The sequence below is a fragment of the Syngnathoides biaculeatus genome, chromosome 6, assembly GCF_019802595.1.
Source record: "Syngnathoides biaculeatus isolate LvHL_M chromosome 6, ASM1980259v1, whole genome shotgun sequence".
Taxonomy (NCBI): domain Eukaryota; kingdom Metazoa; phylum Chordata; class Actinopteri; order Syngnathiformes; family Syngnathidae; genus Syngnathoides; species Syngnathoides biaculeatus.
Genome location: NC_084645.1, coordinates 4845773 through 4865955, shown reverse-complemented (window position 1 = coordinate 4865955; position 20183 = coordinate 4845773). Strand labels below are relative to the sequence as shown.

Here is a 20183-nt window from a genome sequence, read left to right as displayed (position 1 = left end):
ACAACGCTCTCCTACACAGCACCTTCGTTTGGACTGCGACAGTGCCATCGCGCAGATTTTATTTCGACAGTCACTCATTCATACCCCACAAGGAAAATGATTCTTACCAAGATGTCTTCTTGTCCCTTGGATTTCCGTCAACCGTCAGATCCCAGTTTGAGAGCTCGAGGACCAGTCCCGTAACGGGTCTGTGTTGCCGTGGCCACGGTCTTCCTGGAGTTTGACTCTGAAGCTGGGATCCTCAGGTATGTTGGAATCCATCTCAAAGGACCAAGTAAATGTTAGGTTTAAAAGCAGCCGGTGGATTAATTATGCAAATGGAGGGACAACAGAAGTCTTCAATTTAGCCCGGGGAGAAATGGGTTTGGCTGACCAGCTGCAACTCCAAACACCCATTCTGAGTCAGCCTTACCAGTGTCCCCCTTTTTATTAGTTTCTCAAAACAAAGGGTCACAAGATTAAAAAACAAATGGAGGAACAGATGCCAATACCAACACAAAGACAAATACTAAGATAAACATTGATAATAATGGTGAATGCTAATACAGAGATTAATCCTCAGGTAAAAATTTATAAAAATGGTGAATGCCTTTACAGAGATGAATACTAAGGTAACATTCATAACAATGGTGTTGAGGAGTATCTGCTTTGAAGTCAGCAAGTGGGTGCATCATTACTCAAGGTGTTGCTGGGTCACACAGGCGCTCGCAAAGAGAATGATTCAGGCAAGGATGATATCAACAAATGCATGATAAAATAATAAATCTAACAAACATGCAATGCAGTTTTTAAATGGTTTGTAATATTATTATTTAGGGAGAAAAAGTGTGTGGGGAAAAAAGTAATCCCGCCCCATAGTATGGCAAGGTGAAGTCCCTTGTTTTTGTTGTCTACTAAAGACATTTGGGTTTCAGATCAAAATATGAATATAAGACAGAAGTTAAGAATTCCGGCTTTCAATTTATGATATTTACATCTAAATGTGTTAACTCGGGACAAGGCACCTTGTGTTTGAAGTCACCCACTTTTCAAGTGAGCAAAACTATTGGAACAGACTTGATTAAATGAACTCAAAGTGAACAACATTTAAAATTTGGAGCATAACTCTTAACTGGAAGAACAGCATCAAGCCTTTGACCCGTTGACTTCAACAAAATGTTGCATATATATTTTCTCCCTTCACACTCATCTTTAGCAGGTAAAATGCTGGCTTTATTTGGTTAAGGACCAGTGGTTGACTTTGCCTGTCTAAGACACACACACCCAATGAAGTCCTTCATTGTGTTGCAGTGTTTTAGGTCAGAATTGCATGATGAAATTTGTCCAGATTAGCTTGGATGCATTTTCTGGACATTTTCAGAGAAAATAGTTTGCCACCATTTATACACTGATTGTGTTTACTGTGTTAGGAAGGGATTTGGAAGAATGGCAACTTGCTACAGTGTATTGCACCAATCAGAGCATTACTTGGCGATCGATTGGGCTAATCCAGGTGTCAGCGACGTTTAACACTCAAAATAGCCATTTTGACCCAGTTTCAACAGAAAGGACAACACTGGGAGCCCCAAACACTTCTTGACATCTGAAATGAAGATGTTAGTGTGTGTGTGTGTGTGTGTGTGTGTATATATATATATATATATATATATATATATATATATATATATATATATATATATATACACAAAATACAGTACACATGCAAGACTGTCAACAGCGTACACGAGACAACAGGCAGAACAAGGAAATTGGTGGAACAAGAGAAGTTGCTGGGTGAGGCTTTGATCATGTGCAACCAATCAGCTCATGACATAAATCCACACATGCTCTCACTGGTCAATGTCACGACAGGGACCAATCACTCATGTTGTATCAATGTGTCTTTCCGCAATCTGCGTGTATGTTTTTTTTTTTTTTTTTGGGGGGGGAGGGGGGGGTGAAGAACCTGCGAAGCACAGAAGCCGTAAAAAGTTAAGCTTCAATTAGCGAAGGAACCCTTTATATTATTTAGCATTTTGATAAAAGGAAATTCTCAACTGTGATGTATTTGGAAACCTGATTGAAAATTGTCAAAAAGTCAATTTGAAGCCGAGAAATTGCTGACTTGATTAAAAATAACTGCGTGAACAATCTTTGCTATGAAAGGGAGATTTGGGATGGGTCTTTAACTTGCTAACATGGAATTGTCCAGTGCTCCGTTTTTTTTTTTTTTTTTTTTTTTAGAAAAGGAAACATGATTTTGAAGTATATAGCTTTTTGTAACTCCCACCATGAAAATCCTCTCAGGGATTTGTTTTCGGGAAGAAGCAGGAAGTGCCGTAAACGACAGTGGCGCCCCCTCGTGGACTCGTTTGTTTCCATTAGTTTTACCTCTGGGAAGGTAGCTCGTTGTTCCTTCGTGTTAGCCAAAATGCCGGCTCATTGAATTGCTGCACATTGCTTGAACACTCGGGAGAATGGAATTACCCTTCATCAGTTTGAAAGAGACCCTGTTCGTTGTGAAAAATGGATTGCACAGGTGCAGAGAACGAGAGCTTCGTGGGTTCCAAATGACAGGTAGGTGTGGATACAGCTACTAAAAAAAATAATAGTATAATAGTTTGGGGCGTAACCACGTAATCGGTCTCTCATAACATAAAAGAAGATACGCGTATATATGACAGGCATGCTAAATGTTTCGATGTGCGTGTCGGACGGCGTCAGGCTCACCAGCAAAGGCTGCTGCATCGCCTCGCCAGCGAAGGAAGAATGCTACAGACAATGCTGCACTCAGCCGCGTGTGACGACAACGACGTAAAGCACCCCGGCTCAACGGTGTTGTTCATCGCGTACTGCGGCAGCTATGAACAACGCCCTGAAGCAGCCCGGCTCCGCACTAAGCCACTTCAGCGCTGAAAATGAGCCACACCGGCCGGTTGCAATGAGCCGCGATGGATCATCTCCACTGTGGAAGTGGATCCAACGGCGAGGTGGTTTGGCAGTGTTTGTATATCATGTGAATATGAGTCGAAACAATAGGGTAATATGGTCCCGGTCTATTCACTCAGTTGTGTGATGTTCTCTTCAAAATAGTTTCTGTTTTATTGAAAGGATTGGTGCTGGTCGGCGCTCAGGAGACAAAGACGACACTCAACAAAAGACCAACGTTCCCAAATGCTATTTAGCCTCAATAACTGGCATATTTATTTCGACCAAATGCAAGTTCTCAAAACACAGTTGACATTGCGTGAAATCAATCATATGAGCCCCTTACCTATGCCAAGAAGGTGGAGAGCCGTCACCCAGCTAGAGGTCCGCTTGTCAACCAGCTGGGCGTCCGTACGAAACCCGCAGCAGACTCTACCTGTTTGTACTCTGCATCTCTCTGTTATACTTTTCAGTTGCGTGCGAGAGAAAGGACGGGTGACCTACCCGTCCCACTTGGCGCCGCAACAATTGTTTCCTGATTTACTATTGACACCTAAGTGTGTCCTTCAGGCTCTGAGAAACATCTTACGCAGCCATAACTGTCAAGACATCCCACAACAATGTTCGTCTTCGGTATGCATGTGAACAAGATAGTGAAACGGTCCAGACGTCTTGACCAGAAAAACAAGTGATGCGAAAAACAAGTGAGTGATGCGAAAGTGAAAAACAAGTGAGTGAAAAACAATTTATAAAACCATGGTTGCACAATACATTCGGGTTTTCAACGGTTATGGGAAGCATCACTAATTAACACTCCTTTCAGCTTCCGTGTCAGAAGGGGTGTGTTCGTCTCCCATAGTAGGGTCGACCAAGTTTTTTCTTTGGTGTCCGGGTGACGTCACGGACAGGGCATGCAGCCAATATGGCGACTGCTTGGATGTCGTAGAATGACACTTCTGCAACTTTGCGCATGGATGACGCGCTCTCCGTTCATATTAATTTTTTCGTCTCGACATTGAAGCTAATAATGTTATATGTATTTTTCATTACAATATCTATTTTAGAATGTTTATAGGGATGACACTTGACCCTTAAAATGGAGAGCAAAACCAGAGACACATGTCAGAAAATGTTGGACAACCATCAAAATGGATCACAGAATAACCAGAATGGCAAATGATCAGGTCCAGGATGATCAAAAACAATGTGGAGTTTCATGTAAGTACTGTGACAGTGAAAAGACATCTGTGTGAAGCTAATCTATTTACAAGAATCCCCTGCAAAGTGCCTTGTCAGATTTAAAAGCTCGACTCTATTAAAAGAAGGCGAACAGACAAGGCTTCATGTTTTACTTGCTGCAAGGGGAGCGACAGGACTTCCCTGCTTCCAACCAACTCCAACTTGTCTCCTTGAAGCTTCCTTTTATTTAGTGAATCACATGATGTGTGTGTGTGTGTGAGTGTGTCTGACTGATTGTTTACATCTGTTAGATTGATTACATCAAGTTAGATTGATTACATCAACACAATGAGTTCAAAGGTACAAGCTTGGTGGTGATGTGTAACCAACTACAGTTTGAACAAATTGAGAACATATGGATGATTTTTTTTAACATTTCCCCCCGTTTATCATTTTGGAAATACGAGTGGGGACATCAGAATGCTGTTGCATCTTCAGAAAGTTCATCTTTTACACTTGAGCGTATAAAAGGCATCAAAAGTTTCCTTTTGGCTGGAGCTGCATATTATCAGGGTCTACTTGTTGTAGAAGGGCATAGTTCACAAAAACATTTGACCTTGCTCGAACCATCATAGATTTCAAACGTGCGATTATACATATCATGAAAAGGCAGAACAAACCCAGAACAGTAATTACAGATAAGGAAATTCATCATAACAAAATACCAAGGTCCAGAGGTGAACCAAGACCAAAAATCAAAAATCCGGGGGTGGACATCGTTGCTCATTGCATCTCTCAAATTATAGAGGGCTTTCATCGCCACAGAAACGTTGGTATTTATCTCATCAGGGATATATGTACAGCATGTTGTGTTAATTAGAACGCAAACTCCTCGTCGATGACCTGCAGCCAGGTGACATCTTCCTCGTTGAGGTTGTAGTGACACACGCCCTCCGCCAAAGTCCTGATGTCCACATAACTGAGGACCAGGGTGGCAGATGTGCGGATCAGCTTCTTGGGCCTGATGAACATGACATCCTTGCTTTTGTTAGTTAGCACCACGGGCTCCGGAATGGACTGCGGGCTAATGGGCACGTGGATACCCTTTTTCTCGCTTCTGCTTCCATGCATCGTCCAGGACGTAGTAATCCTCTGCGTTGAGCTGGTACGAGTCATGCAACTTCATGGTGGTGATCAGGTCCGTCCTGAAGACCTCAGATGGTTTCTCTCTGAATCCTCTCCTGGCCTGGCATGAAGTCTGGGACCGGTAGGTGGAATTGCTGGCATTGTCGGACTCGTCGCTGCTGCACACTTCTTTTCATGGCGGGGCATCTGAGTAATTCCAGCTTCACCACACTTGTTGATCTGTCATTGGTTGTCCACGGAGGGACACCATATTCACATAAGAGTACCAGGTGTTGGCGTTCATTGGAGAGGTGGGATTGTCCTTGCTCCATGATGATTCATGTCCATCTGGATCTATGATAACATTAACAAAATGTGGCACATTGTTGCCATACAATTTTTCTGGGATGCCATGAGAAGGAATAATATATTTACACAAAAACTTTGCCACAGTAATAGCATCAGCACTTGTACATAGAAAAATCTCCACCCATTTAGATAAGGGGCAGATTAATACTAAACTACATTTGTTATGCTGTTTAACTCAAAATTAATGTGTAAAAACTGGAAAGGCTGACTACCTTGGGGAAACTGCCCTCTGCAGTTCCCTTGAGGATTGTGTTTGTAGCAATTTAGACATCCTCTACAAAATTTTTGGAGTAAGAATTGAATCCAAAGTTGCGAAAATGTCTGTATAATGCCTACCATTACCATCCCTCCTGTTGAGACATGGCAAGGCCCATGACTCAAAATTGTCAGTTTTAAACAGATTTTTTTTTTTTTTGATAATACAGGTTTTCCCCTGATTATGTATATCAGTGGTCTCAAAAGTCCATTCACCACTGGGCCGCTGGAGGCACATTCTGGCTGAGACTGGGACACAGCCTCAGCGCACATGCACACAATTTGTCATAACATGTCATTGTTCAAGCCGCTTATCCTCACAAGAGTTGCAGGAAAGCTGAAGCCGATTCCAGCTAAATTCGGGCGAAAGGTGGACTACACCCTGAATTTGTCGCCAGTCAGTCACAGGACAGATATCGGCACCATCACTGAGCGGGAATCGATCCCATACTGCCCACTCCAAAGGCAGACGTGTGTACCACTACCCCCTCAGTGATTCTAGTTGCACACAATTTAAAAGTCTTTTTTTTAATTTTATTTTCAAACACAAAATAAGATAAGCAAGAAAGCTGGTGTAAACAGGTTGTGCGCAAAACTAATAAAACCCTTCATGGCAAAATCACTAACTTTCACTCAATGAAAAATGTTTTTCAGCTTGCATCAGGACTAGTCACTGTCACACCCCGAAAGCCACAACCCCGTTGTGATTGGTTGGTTCACCAGCTCTGCACACAACACCGTAAAGCGCCATTCATATAAAACTTCGGGGCCACACCATCATTTGACTTTCATAGTAAGTAACGGGGGGGGGGCCGCAAAACATCATCTTGGGGGCCACAAATGGCCCGCAGACCGCCAATTTGAGACCTTTAAATGTTTATTATCTTCTAATTCATTTTTTTTCTGTAAGCCATCACTGAGTTTCACTTTGAGGAGCATGTTTTGCACATCTTTTAGAACTGTTCAATCAATAGGAGGGTTGGGGCTTGTGATTGTATCACTATGTGTGTGCCATATTTTCCTGTTGCTGCCTCCTTGGTGCTTTTATCAGCGAATGTATTTCCCAGGGAGACCGCATTTTTTTCTTTTTCTTTTTTTTCAAGATTTTCTTACAGCTCTCTTTCTGCCTCACTTTCTTTAGCCTGTTTTAAACTGTTGTAGCTGGTTTTAATATAGCCACTTGTTGCATTACTTCAACTGACTCTCCTGCCTTTCTCTTTCTTGCCTATGCTAACAAACCTCTCGCCATCCTAAAATGTAAGTCTTAATCTTGGCTTTGCCTGACTTCCCTGTAACACTTGCCATCAATCTTTCTACCAACCTGCTGCATCCTTCAACTGTTAACTTGCCGTTTAAGCCATGCTATTTTTCTTTTTTTTTCTTTTTTTCTTCCCATTTCTTTAAGAAAGATCATGCTGCCTGGTAAACATTATTTCATAAAGTTTACATGGCCTCTAGGGCTGACTTATTATTCCGCTCACCATTATGTTTTTCTACATTTGTCCCGTACAGACTACTTGTCCTTTTTGGGACCCAAGTCCTAATCCACTACCTTGTGTACTTCACCGGAGCACGGACTTCTGTTAGCACCGTTAGGTTTCCATCCGTGACCTATGATTCCACACGTAATGGCATTCACGCTTGCATTCACTTACTCACACATTTATGGATCCTAATAAATAACCTCTTTAAAGGTGGAGTAACCTTAAAACCTCCTTCTGGAGGAGTAGCCTTCAACCTCCTTCTGGCGGAGTAGCCTTCAACCTCCTTCTGGCGGACGAGCCTTCGTTTACAGGTTCACGCGTTGTCTGGGCGCCAATTGTTCGTGATCCCGTCAACCTTCGTCCACCGAGGGGAGATTGGACTCTTAACACCGGCCTGGCCGCGAATTTACGTCCCACCAGGGCTTTTCTTCAGGAACAGCTAAATGCTCCTGGCTGTCGACAGACTTCGGTGTGTCTTCTCCCTCCTCGATGGGCGGTGGTGTGTTGGGATCCGGCTCGAAGGACCAAATGTCAGGTTTAAAAGCTTGACTCTATTAAAAGAAGGCGAACAGACAAGGCTTCAAGTTTTACTTGCTGCAAGGGGAGCGACAGGACTTCCCTGCTTCCAACCAACTCCAACTCGTCTCCTTGCAGCTTCCTTTTATTCAGTGAATCACATGATGAGTGTGTGTGTGAGTGTGTCTGACTGTTTGATTGTTTACATCTGTTAGATTGATTACATCAAGTGAGATTGATTACTGCTTCTTCTCGAAAACAAATCCCTCAAGAGGATTTTCATGGCGGGAGTTACAAAAGCTATATATGTCAAAATCATGTTTTGTGGTAAAAAAACACATGGGTCCATGTCGGCTGCTGTTTTTCATTAATAACAGTAAAAATATGAGAGAGAGAAAGAAAATATAGAGTCAAATGTATCATGTTCCCAGAGGAGGGTTTTGGTGAAGTCAAATGAAGGAAATCATAGTTTTCTCTTCAGGTTTGGAGAAATTAAACACAGTACATTGACAGCACAAGTACATAGTACAAAGAATATTTCTTATTCATTGTGAGATTTTCTATGTAATTACCCCCGTCCTTGAATCGCCCCCTTTATTCAGGAACAGTTTCATTGTCGGAATGATGTTTTTAGCTTCCTCTGTGATTTCTTCGTATTTTGATTTAAGTTTTATTGAGGATCAGAGTCGACCAAAGTTCTAGAGGAGACAGAGGGGGGTAAAAGACAGACGAATCACTAACTTTAAAGATAATGAGAAAAGTAAATCATTCCACCAAGCAGCCATCCAGCCCGGGGGGCACCACTGTGTAGCTAAGTGTAGAATTCTCCCCCCCCCCACCTATAAAATCTTTGACCCTGAAATTGGTGCCTCCCATTTACTCGATCATGATAGTTTTTGGCAGCCATGGCCCAATGGTTAAGATCATTGCTTGCAACGTGGGATATCTAGGTTCAAGACCCTGACTGGACCATCCTTGGCAATCAGTAATTTGGTGTCCTTGAGCAAGACACTGATACCCCAAACTGTTCCATGGGGGCTTCAGCTGTCACCTTCTCCAGTCTGTTCCACTCACAAAAATGTGTGCATCCACTGTCATCGGTAAAATAGAGAGAACAGATTTCCTTTGCATTTATGCATTATTGTGACAATAAAAGTTTGTCTTTACCATTATTGTGCTTGTGTATAATTTTCTTTTCTAATCTACCGAAGCAAACTCTCTCCACTTCCTCTGGTCCATGTTTAGTGTGCTCCACACAATGTCACATAACAGCACAGTGATTGATTGTTACCCTCATTTGGTTCTGTTGAGCCAAAAAAATTCATTGACATAGGGGTACCAATATATTTGTCCACGTGTACATACCCTATGTATGACTATGTAACTTAAAGTCAACCTTTAGTTGGTTTAACTTTCTTTACCAATAGGAATGCATTGTAGTAATGATGATTGGTTATTTTACACTCACTTGTCGTAACGTGTGCTCTTTTGAATATTTTACTTCACACAGTTCAAATACTAATTAAAGCCTGAGTAAAATTTAACACTAATTATTCATGGTTCAAAGTCATTATCACTGTCAAAGTGAACAACATGATAATGACTTTTCTTCACAACTGAACTGTTAAAACTAAGTGTGAACAATTGTTCACCTGTCTATTCATCCATTTACACAATTGTTGTCCAATGACTGGGCGGCATATATGCGCCCATCTTTCGATTAATTACAGTGTCTTGTGAAAGTATTTGGCTCCCTTGAACTTTTCAACTATTCCCCACATTTAAGGATCAAATATAAAGATATATATTTTTTTGCCAATAATCAACAACAAGTGGGACGTAATCGTGAAGTGGAACGAAATTTCTTGGATATTTTAAACTTTTTTTAACAGATAAAAACCTGAAAAGTGGGGTGTGCAATATTATTCGGCCCCCTTGCAGAAATACTTTGTAGCGCCACCTTTTGCTGCAATCACAGCTTCAAGTCGCTAGAGGTATGCCCCTATCAGGTTTGCACATCGAGAGACTGAAATTCTTGCCCATTCATCCTTACAAAACAGCTTGAGCGCTGAGTGAGGTTGGATGGGGAGCAGTCTTCATCTCTGCCCATAGATTCTCGATTGGATTCAGCTCTGAACTTTGACTTGGTCATTCTAACACCTGGATATGTTTATTTCTGAACCATTCCATTCTAGATTTGGCTTTATGTTTTGGATCATTGTCCTGTTGGAAGATAAAGCTCCGTCCCAGTCTCAGGTCTTTGCAGATTCCAACAGGTTTTCTTCCAGAATGGTCCTGTATTTGGCTCCATTTATCTTCCCATCAATTTGAACTGTCTTCCCTGTCCCTGCTGAAAAAAAGTAGGCCCAAATTATGAGGCTGCCACCACTGTTTGACAGTGGGAAGGGTCTGTTCAGGGTGATGAACTGTGTTGCTTTTACGCCAAACATATCGTTTAGCATTGTGGCTAAAAAGTTTGAATTTCGTTTCACCTGGCCAGAGCACCTTCTTCCACAGGTTTTGTGTGTCTCCCAGGTGACTTTGAGAAACTTTAAACGAGACTTTTTATGGATATCTTTGAGAAATTGCTTTCTTCTTGCCAATCTTCCATAAAGGCCAGATTTGTGCAGTGTATGACTGATTGTTGTCGTTTGGACAGACCTTCTCACCTCAGCTGTAGATCTCTGCAGTTCATCCTGAGTGATCAGGGGCCTCTTGGCTGCATCTCTGATCAGTCAACTCCTTGTTCGAGGGGAAAGTTTAGAGGGACGGCTGGGTCTTGGTGGATTTGTAGTGGTCTGATACTCCTTCCATTTCAATATGATTGCTTGCACAGTGCTCCTTGAGATATTTAAAGCTTGGGAAATCTTTTTGTATCCAAATCCGGCTTTAAACTTCTCCACAACAGTATCCTGGACATGCCTGGTGTGTTGCTTGGTCTTCATGATGCTCTCTGCATTTTAAACAGAACCCCGAGACTTTTACAAAGGAGGTGCATATATACGGAGACTTGATTACACACAGGTGGATTCTCCTTATCATAATCAGTCAACATTGGATTATTCAGAGATTCTGACTGAACTTCTGGAGTGAGTTTGCTGCACTGAAAGTAAAGGGGCCGAATAATATTGCATGCGCCACTTTTAAATTTTTTGAACAAATGAGTATAAAATACCCAATAAATATTGTTCCGCTTCACAATTGTTTCCCACTTGTTGTTGATTCTTGACAAAAAAAAATATATATATTTTTTTTATTTTTCATTTTTTTATTTTATATCTTTATGTTTGAAGCCTGAAATGCAGCCCTATGGGGGCACAAACCCATGCAATCTGTAGGCCGGTCCCAAGCCCGGATAAATGCAGAGGGTTGCGTCAGGAAGGGCATCCGGCGTAAAAACTGTGCCAAACAAATATTAGCATTCATTTAAACCGGATCGGTCGTGGCCCGGGTTAACAACGCCCACCCCCGGCACTGCTAACCTGCAGGGCGTCAGTGGAAATTTAGCTACTGTGGGTAAGACAAAGAGGAGGAGGAAACCAGATCCATTGTCAGAAAAAAAAGGAATGTACAGAGCCTACAACTGAGTGTAGGGACTTTGAATGTTGGGAGTATGACAGGAAAAGCTCAAGAGTTGGTTGACATGATGATTAGGAGAAAGGTTGATATTCTGTGCATCCAAGAGAGCAGGTGGAAATGTAGTAAGGCGAGAAGTTTAGGAGCAGGGTTTAAATTATTCTACCACAGAGTTGATAGGAAGAGAAATGGAGTAGGTGTTATTTTAAAGGAAGAGCTGGCTAAGAATGTTTTGGAGGTGAAAAGAGTATCAGATCGAGTGATGAGACTAAAATTTGAAATTGAGGGTGTTATGTATAATGTGGTTAGCGGCTATGCCCACAGATAGGATGTGACCTAGAATTTGAAAGAGAAATTCTGGAAGGAACTAGATGAAGTAGTTCTGAGCATACCAGACAGCGAGAGAGTTGTGATTGATGCAGATTGTAATGGACATATTGGTAAAGGAAACAGGGGCAATGATAGGTAAATATGGCATCCAGGAAAGGAACTTTGAGGGACAGATCGTGGTGGACTTTGCAAAAAGGATGGAGATGGCTGTTCTGAACACTTATTTCCAGAAGAGGGAGGAACATATAGTGACCTACAAGAGCGGAGGTAGAAGCACGCAGGTGGATTATATTTTGTGCAGATGATGTAATCTGAATGAGATTACTGACTGTAAATTAGTGGTAGGGGAGAGTGTAGCTCAACAGAATAGGTTGGTGGTGTGTAGGATAACTCTGGTGGTGGGTAGGAAGATTAAGAAGACAAAGGTAGAGGAGAGAACCATGTGGTGGAAGCTGAGAAAGGAAGATTGTTGTGCGGCCTATCGGAAAAAGGAGAGACAGGCTCTCGATGGACAGCAGAAGCTCCCGGAAGACTGGACTAAGATAGCCAAGGTAATCAGAGACACAGGCAAGAGAGTACTTGGTGTGTCTTTTGGTAGGAAAGGGGAGAAGGGGACTTGGTGGTGGAACTGCAAAATACAGGGAGTCATACAAGGAAAGAGATTATCGAAGAAGAAGTGGGACGCTGAGAGGACTGAGGAGAGGCGAAAGGAGTACATCGAGATGCGAGGTGGGGCAAAGGTCGAGGTGGCAGAGGCTAAACAAGAGGCATATGAAGACATGTACACCAGGTTGGACACGAAAGAAGGAGAAAAGGATCTCAACAGGTTGGCCAGACAGAGGGATAGAGATGGGAAGAATGTGCACCAGGTAAGGGTGATTAAGGATAGAGATGGAAATAAGTTGATGAATGAAGAAAATGAGAGAGAAGGAAGAGTTGAAGAGGCAAGTGTGAAGGACCAGGAAGTGGCAATGATTAGTAAGGGGAAGTCAGAAAGACACTACAAAGGATGAAAAATAGAAAGGCAGTTGGTCCTGATGACATACCAGTGGAGGTATGGAAGCAATTTGGAGAGATGGCTGTGGAGTTTTTGACCAACTTATTCAACAGAATACTAGCGGGCGAAAAGATGCCTGAAGAATGGAGGAAAAGTGTTCTAGTTCCCATTTTTAAGAACAAAGGCGATGTTCAGAGCTGTGAGAATTATAGAGAAATAAAGTTGATGAGCCACACAATGAAGTTATGGGAAAGAGTAGTGGAGGCTTGGCTCAGGACAGCTGTAAGTATGTGCGAGCAACAGTATGGTTTCTTGCCTAGAAAGAGTACCACAGATGCATTATTTGCCTTGAGGATGCTCATGGAAAAGTACAGAGAAGGTCAGAAGGAGCTACATTGTGTCTTTGTGGACCTAGAGAAATCCTATGACAGAGTACCCAGAGAGGAACTGTGGTACTGCATCCGTAAGTCTGGTGTGGCAGAGAAGTATGTTAAAATAGTAGTAATAGTATGATGGCAGCAGAACAATGGTGAGGTGAGCCGTAAGTGTGACAGAAGTATTTAAGGTGGAAGTTGGACTGTATCAGGGATCAGCTCTCAGCCCCTTCCTGTTTGCAGTGGTAATGGATAGGCTGACAGATGAGGTTAGACTGGAATCCCCTTAGACCATGATGTTCGCAGATGATATTGTGATATGCAGTGAAAGCAGGGAGCATGCAGAGGAACAATTAGAAAGATGGAGACATGCACTGGAAAGGAAAGGAATGAAGAATATAAAACAGAATATAAGTGCGTGAATGAGAAAGGTGGAGGGGGAAGAGTGAGGAAGCTCCAGGGAGAAGAGATAGCGAAGGTGGAGGACTTCTAATATTTAGGGTCAACAATCCAGAGCAACAGTGAGTGTGGTAAGGAAGTGAAGAAACAGGTCCAAGCAGGTTGGAACAGCTGGCGGAAGGTGTCTGCTGTGTTATGAGACAGAAGAGTCTCTGCTAGGATGAAGGGCAAAGTTTACAAAACAGTGGTGAGGCCGGCCATGATGTATGGATTAGAGACGGTGACACTGAAGAAACAACAGGAAGCAGAACTGGAGGTAGCAGAAATGAAGATGTTGAGATTCTCGCTCGGAGTGAACAGGTTGGATAGGATTAGAAATGAGCTCATTAGAGGGACAGCCAAAGTTGGATGTTTTGGAGACAGGATTCGAGAGACCAGACTTCGATGGTTTGACATGTTTTCAATGGTGAGAGAGTGAGTATATTCGTGGAAGGGTGCTGAGGATGGAGCTGCTGACCAAAGAGAAGGTTTATGGATGTGGTGAGGGAAGACATGAGGGCAGTTGGGGTTAGAGAGGAAGATGCAGAAGCTAAGATGGAAAATGATGACACGCTGTGACGACCCCTAACGGGACAAACCGAAAGGAAAAGAAGAAGAAGATGTTTGAAGCCTGAAATGTGGCGAAAGGTTGAAAAGTTCAAGGGGGGGGGGGGCGAATACTTTCACAAGGCACTGTAATTCTTTCATCAACTTTCATTCATTTAAGATGAATACAAACCTAAAACAGTATTTAGATCCACCATCTTTGAATAATTACAAACCTGTTTGTTGTTCAGATTCTGTCAGTAAAAAATATTTTGATGCTTATGGTAATAGTTCAGAGCTTGCCTTCTTTCTTGCACTTGAAATATTAAAATAAAAATATCCACTGCAACTTGGTTATCAAAACTTTGTTTTCTTACTAATGAGGTTGCAGATGACCAGACAGCTACTTTTAAATATCTCCAGTTTTATGTCAACTATAACCATCAAAATAGCAGAAGCTTATCAAGAAACTAAAATATGTCACATTGGTTGAGCCATTAACATTTTGTCGTCATTTTGAAGTCTTACGACGAGTATCTGTTGGGCTGATTATCATGGCCAATATTCAGTATAATGGCACATATTGGCATCTGCCTTTCTGAACAGATAGTAGGCCAGATTAAAACTCCATCCATTTTCTAAGCCACTTACCCGCACGAGGGTCGCGGGAGTGCTGGAGCCTATCCCAGCTGTCGTCGGGCAGGAGACAGGGTACACCCTGAACTAGTTGCCAGCCAATCGCAGGGCACATGGAGACGGATAACTGTCACACTCACATCTAGGGGCAATTTAGAGCAGGCATGTCAAACTCAGTTTGGCTGTAGGGCCGGATCCAGACTTTATGTTTTTAGGTGGGCTGGGTCAGTAAAGGAATGTCAACTCCAAATATTTAGCTTTGTTTTTCAGGACTATGCTGTGAGGCCCCATCACTCAGTGTTTAGTGCATTGGTTTACTAAATCAGAAGTCGTGAGTTCGTATCTCACTGGGGCCTCTACTCCCCAAGAGGGGTTGCGTCTGGAAGGGCATCGGGCGTAAAAACTGTGCCAAACAAATCTGAGTGTTCATCTGAGATGTCATGCTGTGGTGACCCCTAACAGGACAAACTGAAAGAAACTTTCCTTTCTTTTTCAATACGATGCTTTCTCATTCAGCCTACATTTGTAGCCTACCCTACATATTATAATCACGGATGACAAGGGAGCTTTTCTAAGCACAACACATTTCTTCACAAACAATGGAAAAAAAAACTTATGTTTGGGGGTGAATGTGTTAAGAACTAGTTTATTATAACAGTTGAGTGAATGCAGTTTTACACCTGAACCAACTCACCACACTGAACGAACTCAAGTGGGAACTATGAAAAAATATTTTCGCCTTAATTGTCAGATAGAATAACTCAGACCCCTATGGAGATCAGGCATTTTTCATCCCTGTAATTACAAGGGACAGAAAGTTGGTCAAAAAGATATGGCACCAAAAAAGTAGAACTTCCAACTTAGTGAGGATAAAATGTGAGTCTCTCAAACCATTCTCTCCAGCCATCTCTGCGAGACTAGCTCTTTTTAATATCAGGTCATTGGGTAACAAATCAATGTTGATCAATGACATCATTACAACGTATGGTCTGGACTTTTTATTGTTAAAAGAAACATGGTTAATAGAAAGTAGCTGTAGTACCATTTTAAATGAGGCAACACCAGCAGATTTTAATTTTCTGAACAAGTGTCGTACAGGGAAAAAAGGTATTGCTGTTATTTTTAAATCATTATTACAATGTAAAGAAATTATACTAGGTGATTTTAGCTCTTTTGAATGTCTGTGTTTTTTAGGTAAGGGTGACCAAAGGTTATAATTTCAATCATTTATAGACCTCCAAGGTACAATGAAAAATTTATGGAAGATTTTTCAGAACTGCTGTCAGTTATTTGTACTGAGTACAACTATTTTGTCATAACAGGGGACTTTAACATTCATGTTGACAATAACATAGATAAAACATCCAAAGAACCTTCTGCAATACTAGATATGTTTGACCTCTCTCAACATATTAACAGCCCAACGCACACATCTTAGACCTGGTCATCTCCCAGGATGTTGAAATTCTATGGATTGACATTCAGGATATGGCTATTTCTGACCGTTTTTGTGTATTTTTTGAATTACAGATTCTTCCAAAAGTTCAGACAACCTCTATCTCTATAAGAAAAAGGTACACAAATGAGAGTACTGCCACTAAGTTCATGGAGACTGTGGCTGTGCCACAGACTGTGAATGCTGAGACACTTAATGACAACTTTGGACAATTTCACCTGTAAAATCACAAATGCCATGAATGCTGTTACTCCTGTTAAAACTAAGACCATCCTGAGGCGACCTCAAACATCATGGAGGACCACAATGATGGTCAAGAGATCTAAATCGGAGTGTAGGAAAGCAGAATGCAAGTGGAGAAAAACGTAACTCCAAATTGACTATGACCTCTCCAGAGAGTGTCTTTGTAATTTTAACCAAGAGTTAGAGCTAGACATCAACACTTTTCTGAAATCATCAGTAAGAACCTCAACAATACTCGTGCTCTATTTGCTGTGGTTGACAGGCTTACAACCCCCCGAATCCGATAGATCCAGAACTCGTAAGAGCTGGCAAATGCAATAAGTTTGCCTGTGATTTTAGTAAAAAAAAATCCAATCCATCAGGTCAAATGTTACCACAAATAAGATTGTTGTGAAAGTTATTTTTAATCAACTCAGCAACTTCTTGGATTTTCATGGACTTTTTGACAAATTTCAATCAGGTTCCTGAACTCAGCACAGTACAGATTCTGCTCTTATCAAAGTGCTAAATTATATAAGGTTGAATATTGGTGTCAATTTTGATTTTGTTCGATCTCAGCACGGCTTTTGATACGGTAGATCACAATATACTGCTAAACAGATTGGAAACGTGGGTAGGACTAAATGGAACGGTCCCTAAATGGTATAGGTCCTACCTGGAGCAAAGGAGCTACTTTGTGACCATTGGAGGTGCTCGGTTTCAGCAAATGGCAAAGACCTATGGGGTCCCTCAAGGGTCAGTTCTTGGACCTCTCCTGTTCAGCCTGTATATGCTACCCTTGGGTCAAATTCTTCAAAACGTTAATTTTGACTACCATTGCTATGTAGATGACACAGTTATATTTAGCAGTGTCTCCAGATGACTACAGTTCAATTGATGTATTGTGCCACTGTCTTCATCAGATAATAAATAACAGGATGAGCCAAAATTTTCTTCAACTAAATCACAACAAAACTGAGAGAATTGGTTTTGGCAATAAAGAAAAGAGAATTGCAGTTAGTAAACACCTGGACTCTTCTTCTTCTTTTCCTTTTGGCTTCTCCCGTTAGGGGACACCACAGCTTGTCATCTTTTTCCACCTAAGCCTATCTCGTGCATATTCTTCTTTAACATCCACTGTCCTCATGTCCTCTATCTTTAAATACCAAAGACCACGTCTGAATCCTTGGTGTTCTGATTGATTCCGACCTGACTTTCAACAATCATCAAATCAATCACAAAAACTGCCTTCTACCAACACATTTCATACGCGGATCTTTTGCTATGTTATGAGAGAAACCGATTACGTGATCCGCCCCAAACTATTTTTATTTTTTTTTTGAGCTATATACAGACCGACCTGTTATTTGGAGCCCACGAAGCTCCTCTGCACCCGTGCAATACATTTTTCACAACAAACAGGGTCTCTTTCAAACTTATGAAGGTTAATTCCATTCTCCCGAGTGTTCAAGCAATGTCCAGCAATGCAATGAGCCGGCATTTTGGCTAACACGAAGGAACAACGAGCGACCTTCCCGGAGGTAAAACTATTGGAAAAAAACAAGTCCACTAGGGGGCGCCTAAGTCCTGTATGTCACTTCCTGCTTCTTCTTGAAAACAAATCCCTCTAGAGGATTTTCATGGCGGGAGTTACAAAAAGCTGTATACGTCAAAATCATGTTTTGTGGTGAAAAAAACACATGGGACCATATTGGCTGTGGGTTTTTCAGTAATGATATACCAAAAATTCATCCGTTTGACGACACTTGACCTTGAAGGACGCATATACAAGTGACGATTAAATAATTTGCTTCTTTGCATGCTTATGCAACTATTATTTCATTCATCTTTTTTTCAGGTTTGGCCTTTTTGTATAAACATGTTGTAGTTACTGAACAAGACCTCCAAATCCGGATTAGTCAAAGCCTCATTAAGATGACGAAAATGACAGCATGATGCAAAATTCCAAAAAAGCTGGGCCACTTAGCTGTTCCTTTTGTTTTTCTTCAGCTCGAGAACTTAAACAGGACTGGCCAGTCGACTGTTTGATCTCACTGGAGGACATGACATGTGACCCGGGTAAGTACACATGAAATAAATGTATATTTCTGATTTGGTCTCATGTTGATGTTTTATTTTTAAACAAAAATTTCAGCTTTGGGACTGGAGGGTGTGCTCCAATGTTCAGGGTTACTGGAAAGGAGAGTCCATCAGGAAGTCTAAACTCAGATTCTGGAGGAGTGTGATTTTCATCCTGGCCCTGGAACAGTGGATCAGATCTACATCAGGGTACTTGAGGGTGCGTGGGAGTTTGCCCAACCAGTCTATGTAAGGTTTATGGACTCTAAGGTGCTAGACCGTTTCCCCAGAAGGTTCTGTGGATGGTACTCCAGGCTCTGTTCAAGATTTGATCTTCAACTCAGCTGTTAGCAGTGTGAAGTGGCTGAGATGAAGATCAGTACCTCTAAATTTGAGGCCACAATCCTCAATGGGAAAAATGTGGAGTCCTCTGTAGGGGTCAGGGAAGAAATCCTGTTCCAAGTGGAGGAGTATTTCAGGGTCTTGCTCACAAGTGAAAGAAGAATGGAATGTGAGCTTGGCAGGTGGAGCTGTTATATCTGTTGTGATGTGAACTCTGTATTGGTGTGTTGTGGTAAAAAAGGAACTGAGGCCAAAGACAAAGCTCTCGATTTATCAGTCAATTTACGACTGACAGAACAAGATGTGGAAACAAAAAAAGTCACCACTGGCAGCACATTTCACTGACGAGTAATGGGTCGCAAAACTGGCTTACTTGTGCGGCATATTCAGCCTGCTCAATGAATTCAATCTGTCCCTTCAGGGGAAAATGACAGTCTTCAAGTTGGCAGTAGCTGTATTTAAAGCCAAACTGGATTTGTGGGGACGGTGTGTAAACAGAGGCATATTTGCCATGTTTCAAACATTCGTGGGGATTTTGTGTGAGACTGAGCCGCCATTCTCCCAACTAGTGCATTTATTCTTCTTCTTCTTTTCCTTTCGGCTTGTCCCATGAGGGGTCGCCACAGCGTGTCCTTTTTTTCCATCGAAGCCTATCTGGTGCATCTTCCTCAATAACACCCATTGTCCTCATGTCTTCCTTCACAGCATCCATCAACCTTTTCTTTGGTCTTTCGCTCTTTTGGCCGGCAGTTCCATCCTCAGCTCCCTTCAACCAATATACTCACTCTCTTGCCTCTGGACATGTCCAAACCATTGAAGTCTGCTCCCTCGAACCTTGTCTCCAAAACATCCAACTTTGGTTATCCCTCTAATGAGCTCATTTCTAATCCTATCCAACCTGCTCAGGCCGAGTGAGAACCTCAACATCTTCATTCCTGCCACGGCCAATTCTGTGTTCTGTTGTTTCTTCAGTGCCATCGTCTCTAATACGTACATCATGGCCGGCCTCACCAGTGTTTTATAAACTTTGCCCTTCATCCTAGCAGAGACTTTCACATAACACACCAGACACTTTCCGCCAGCCGTTCCAACGTGTTTGGACACGTTTCTTCACTTCAATACCACACTCACCATTGCTCTGGATTGTTGACCCCAACTATTTGAAGCCATCCACCCTTGCTATCTCTTCTCTTTGTAACCTCAGTCTTCCCCTTCCACACCTCTCATTCACACACATATATTCTTTTACTTTGGCCAATCTTTATTCCTCTCCTTTCTAGTGCATGCCTTAATCTTTCAAACTGTTCCTCCACCTGCTCCCTGCTTTCACTCCATATCACAATATTATATGC

At 42.0% G+C, this 20183-nt stretch overlaps 1 protein-coding gene across 1 annotated transcript in view; it reads left to right on the top strand.

Moving 5' to 3' along the window:
* The window catches only part of dnajc24 (DnaJ (Hsp40) homolog, subfamily C, member 24), a 42690-nt gene that overhangs the window by 17496 nt on the left and 5011 nt on the right, over window positions 1-20183 (top strand). The window contains exon 4 of the mRNA XM_061823668.1: window positions 18421-18489. Within this exon, the coding sequence (XP_061679652.1) occupies window positions 18421-18489 (69 nt within the window). The remainder of the gene's footprint in view (window positions 1-18420; window positions 18490-20183) is intronic.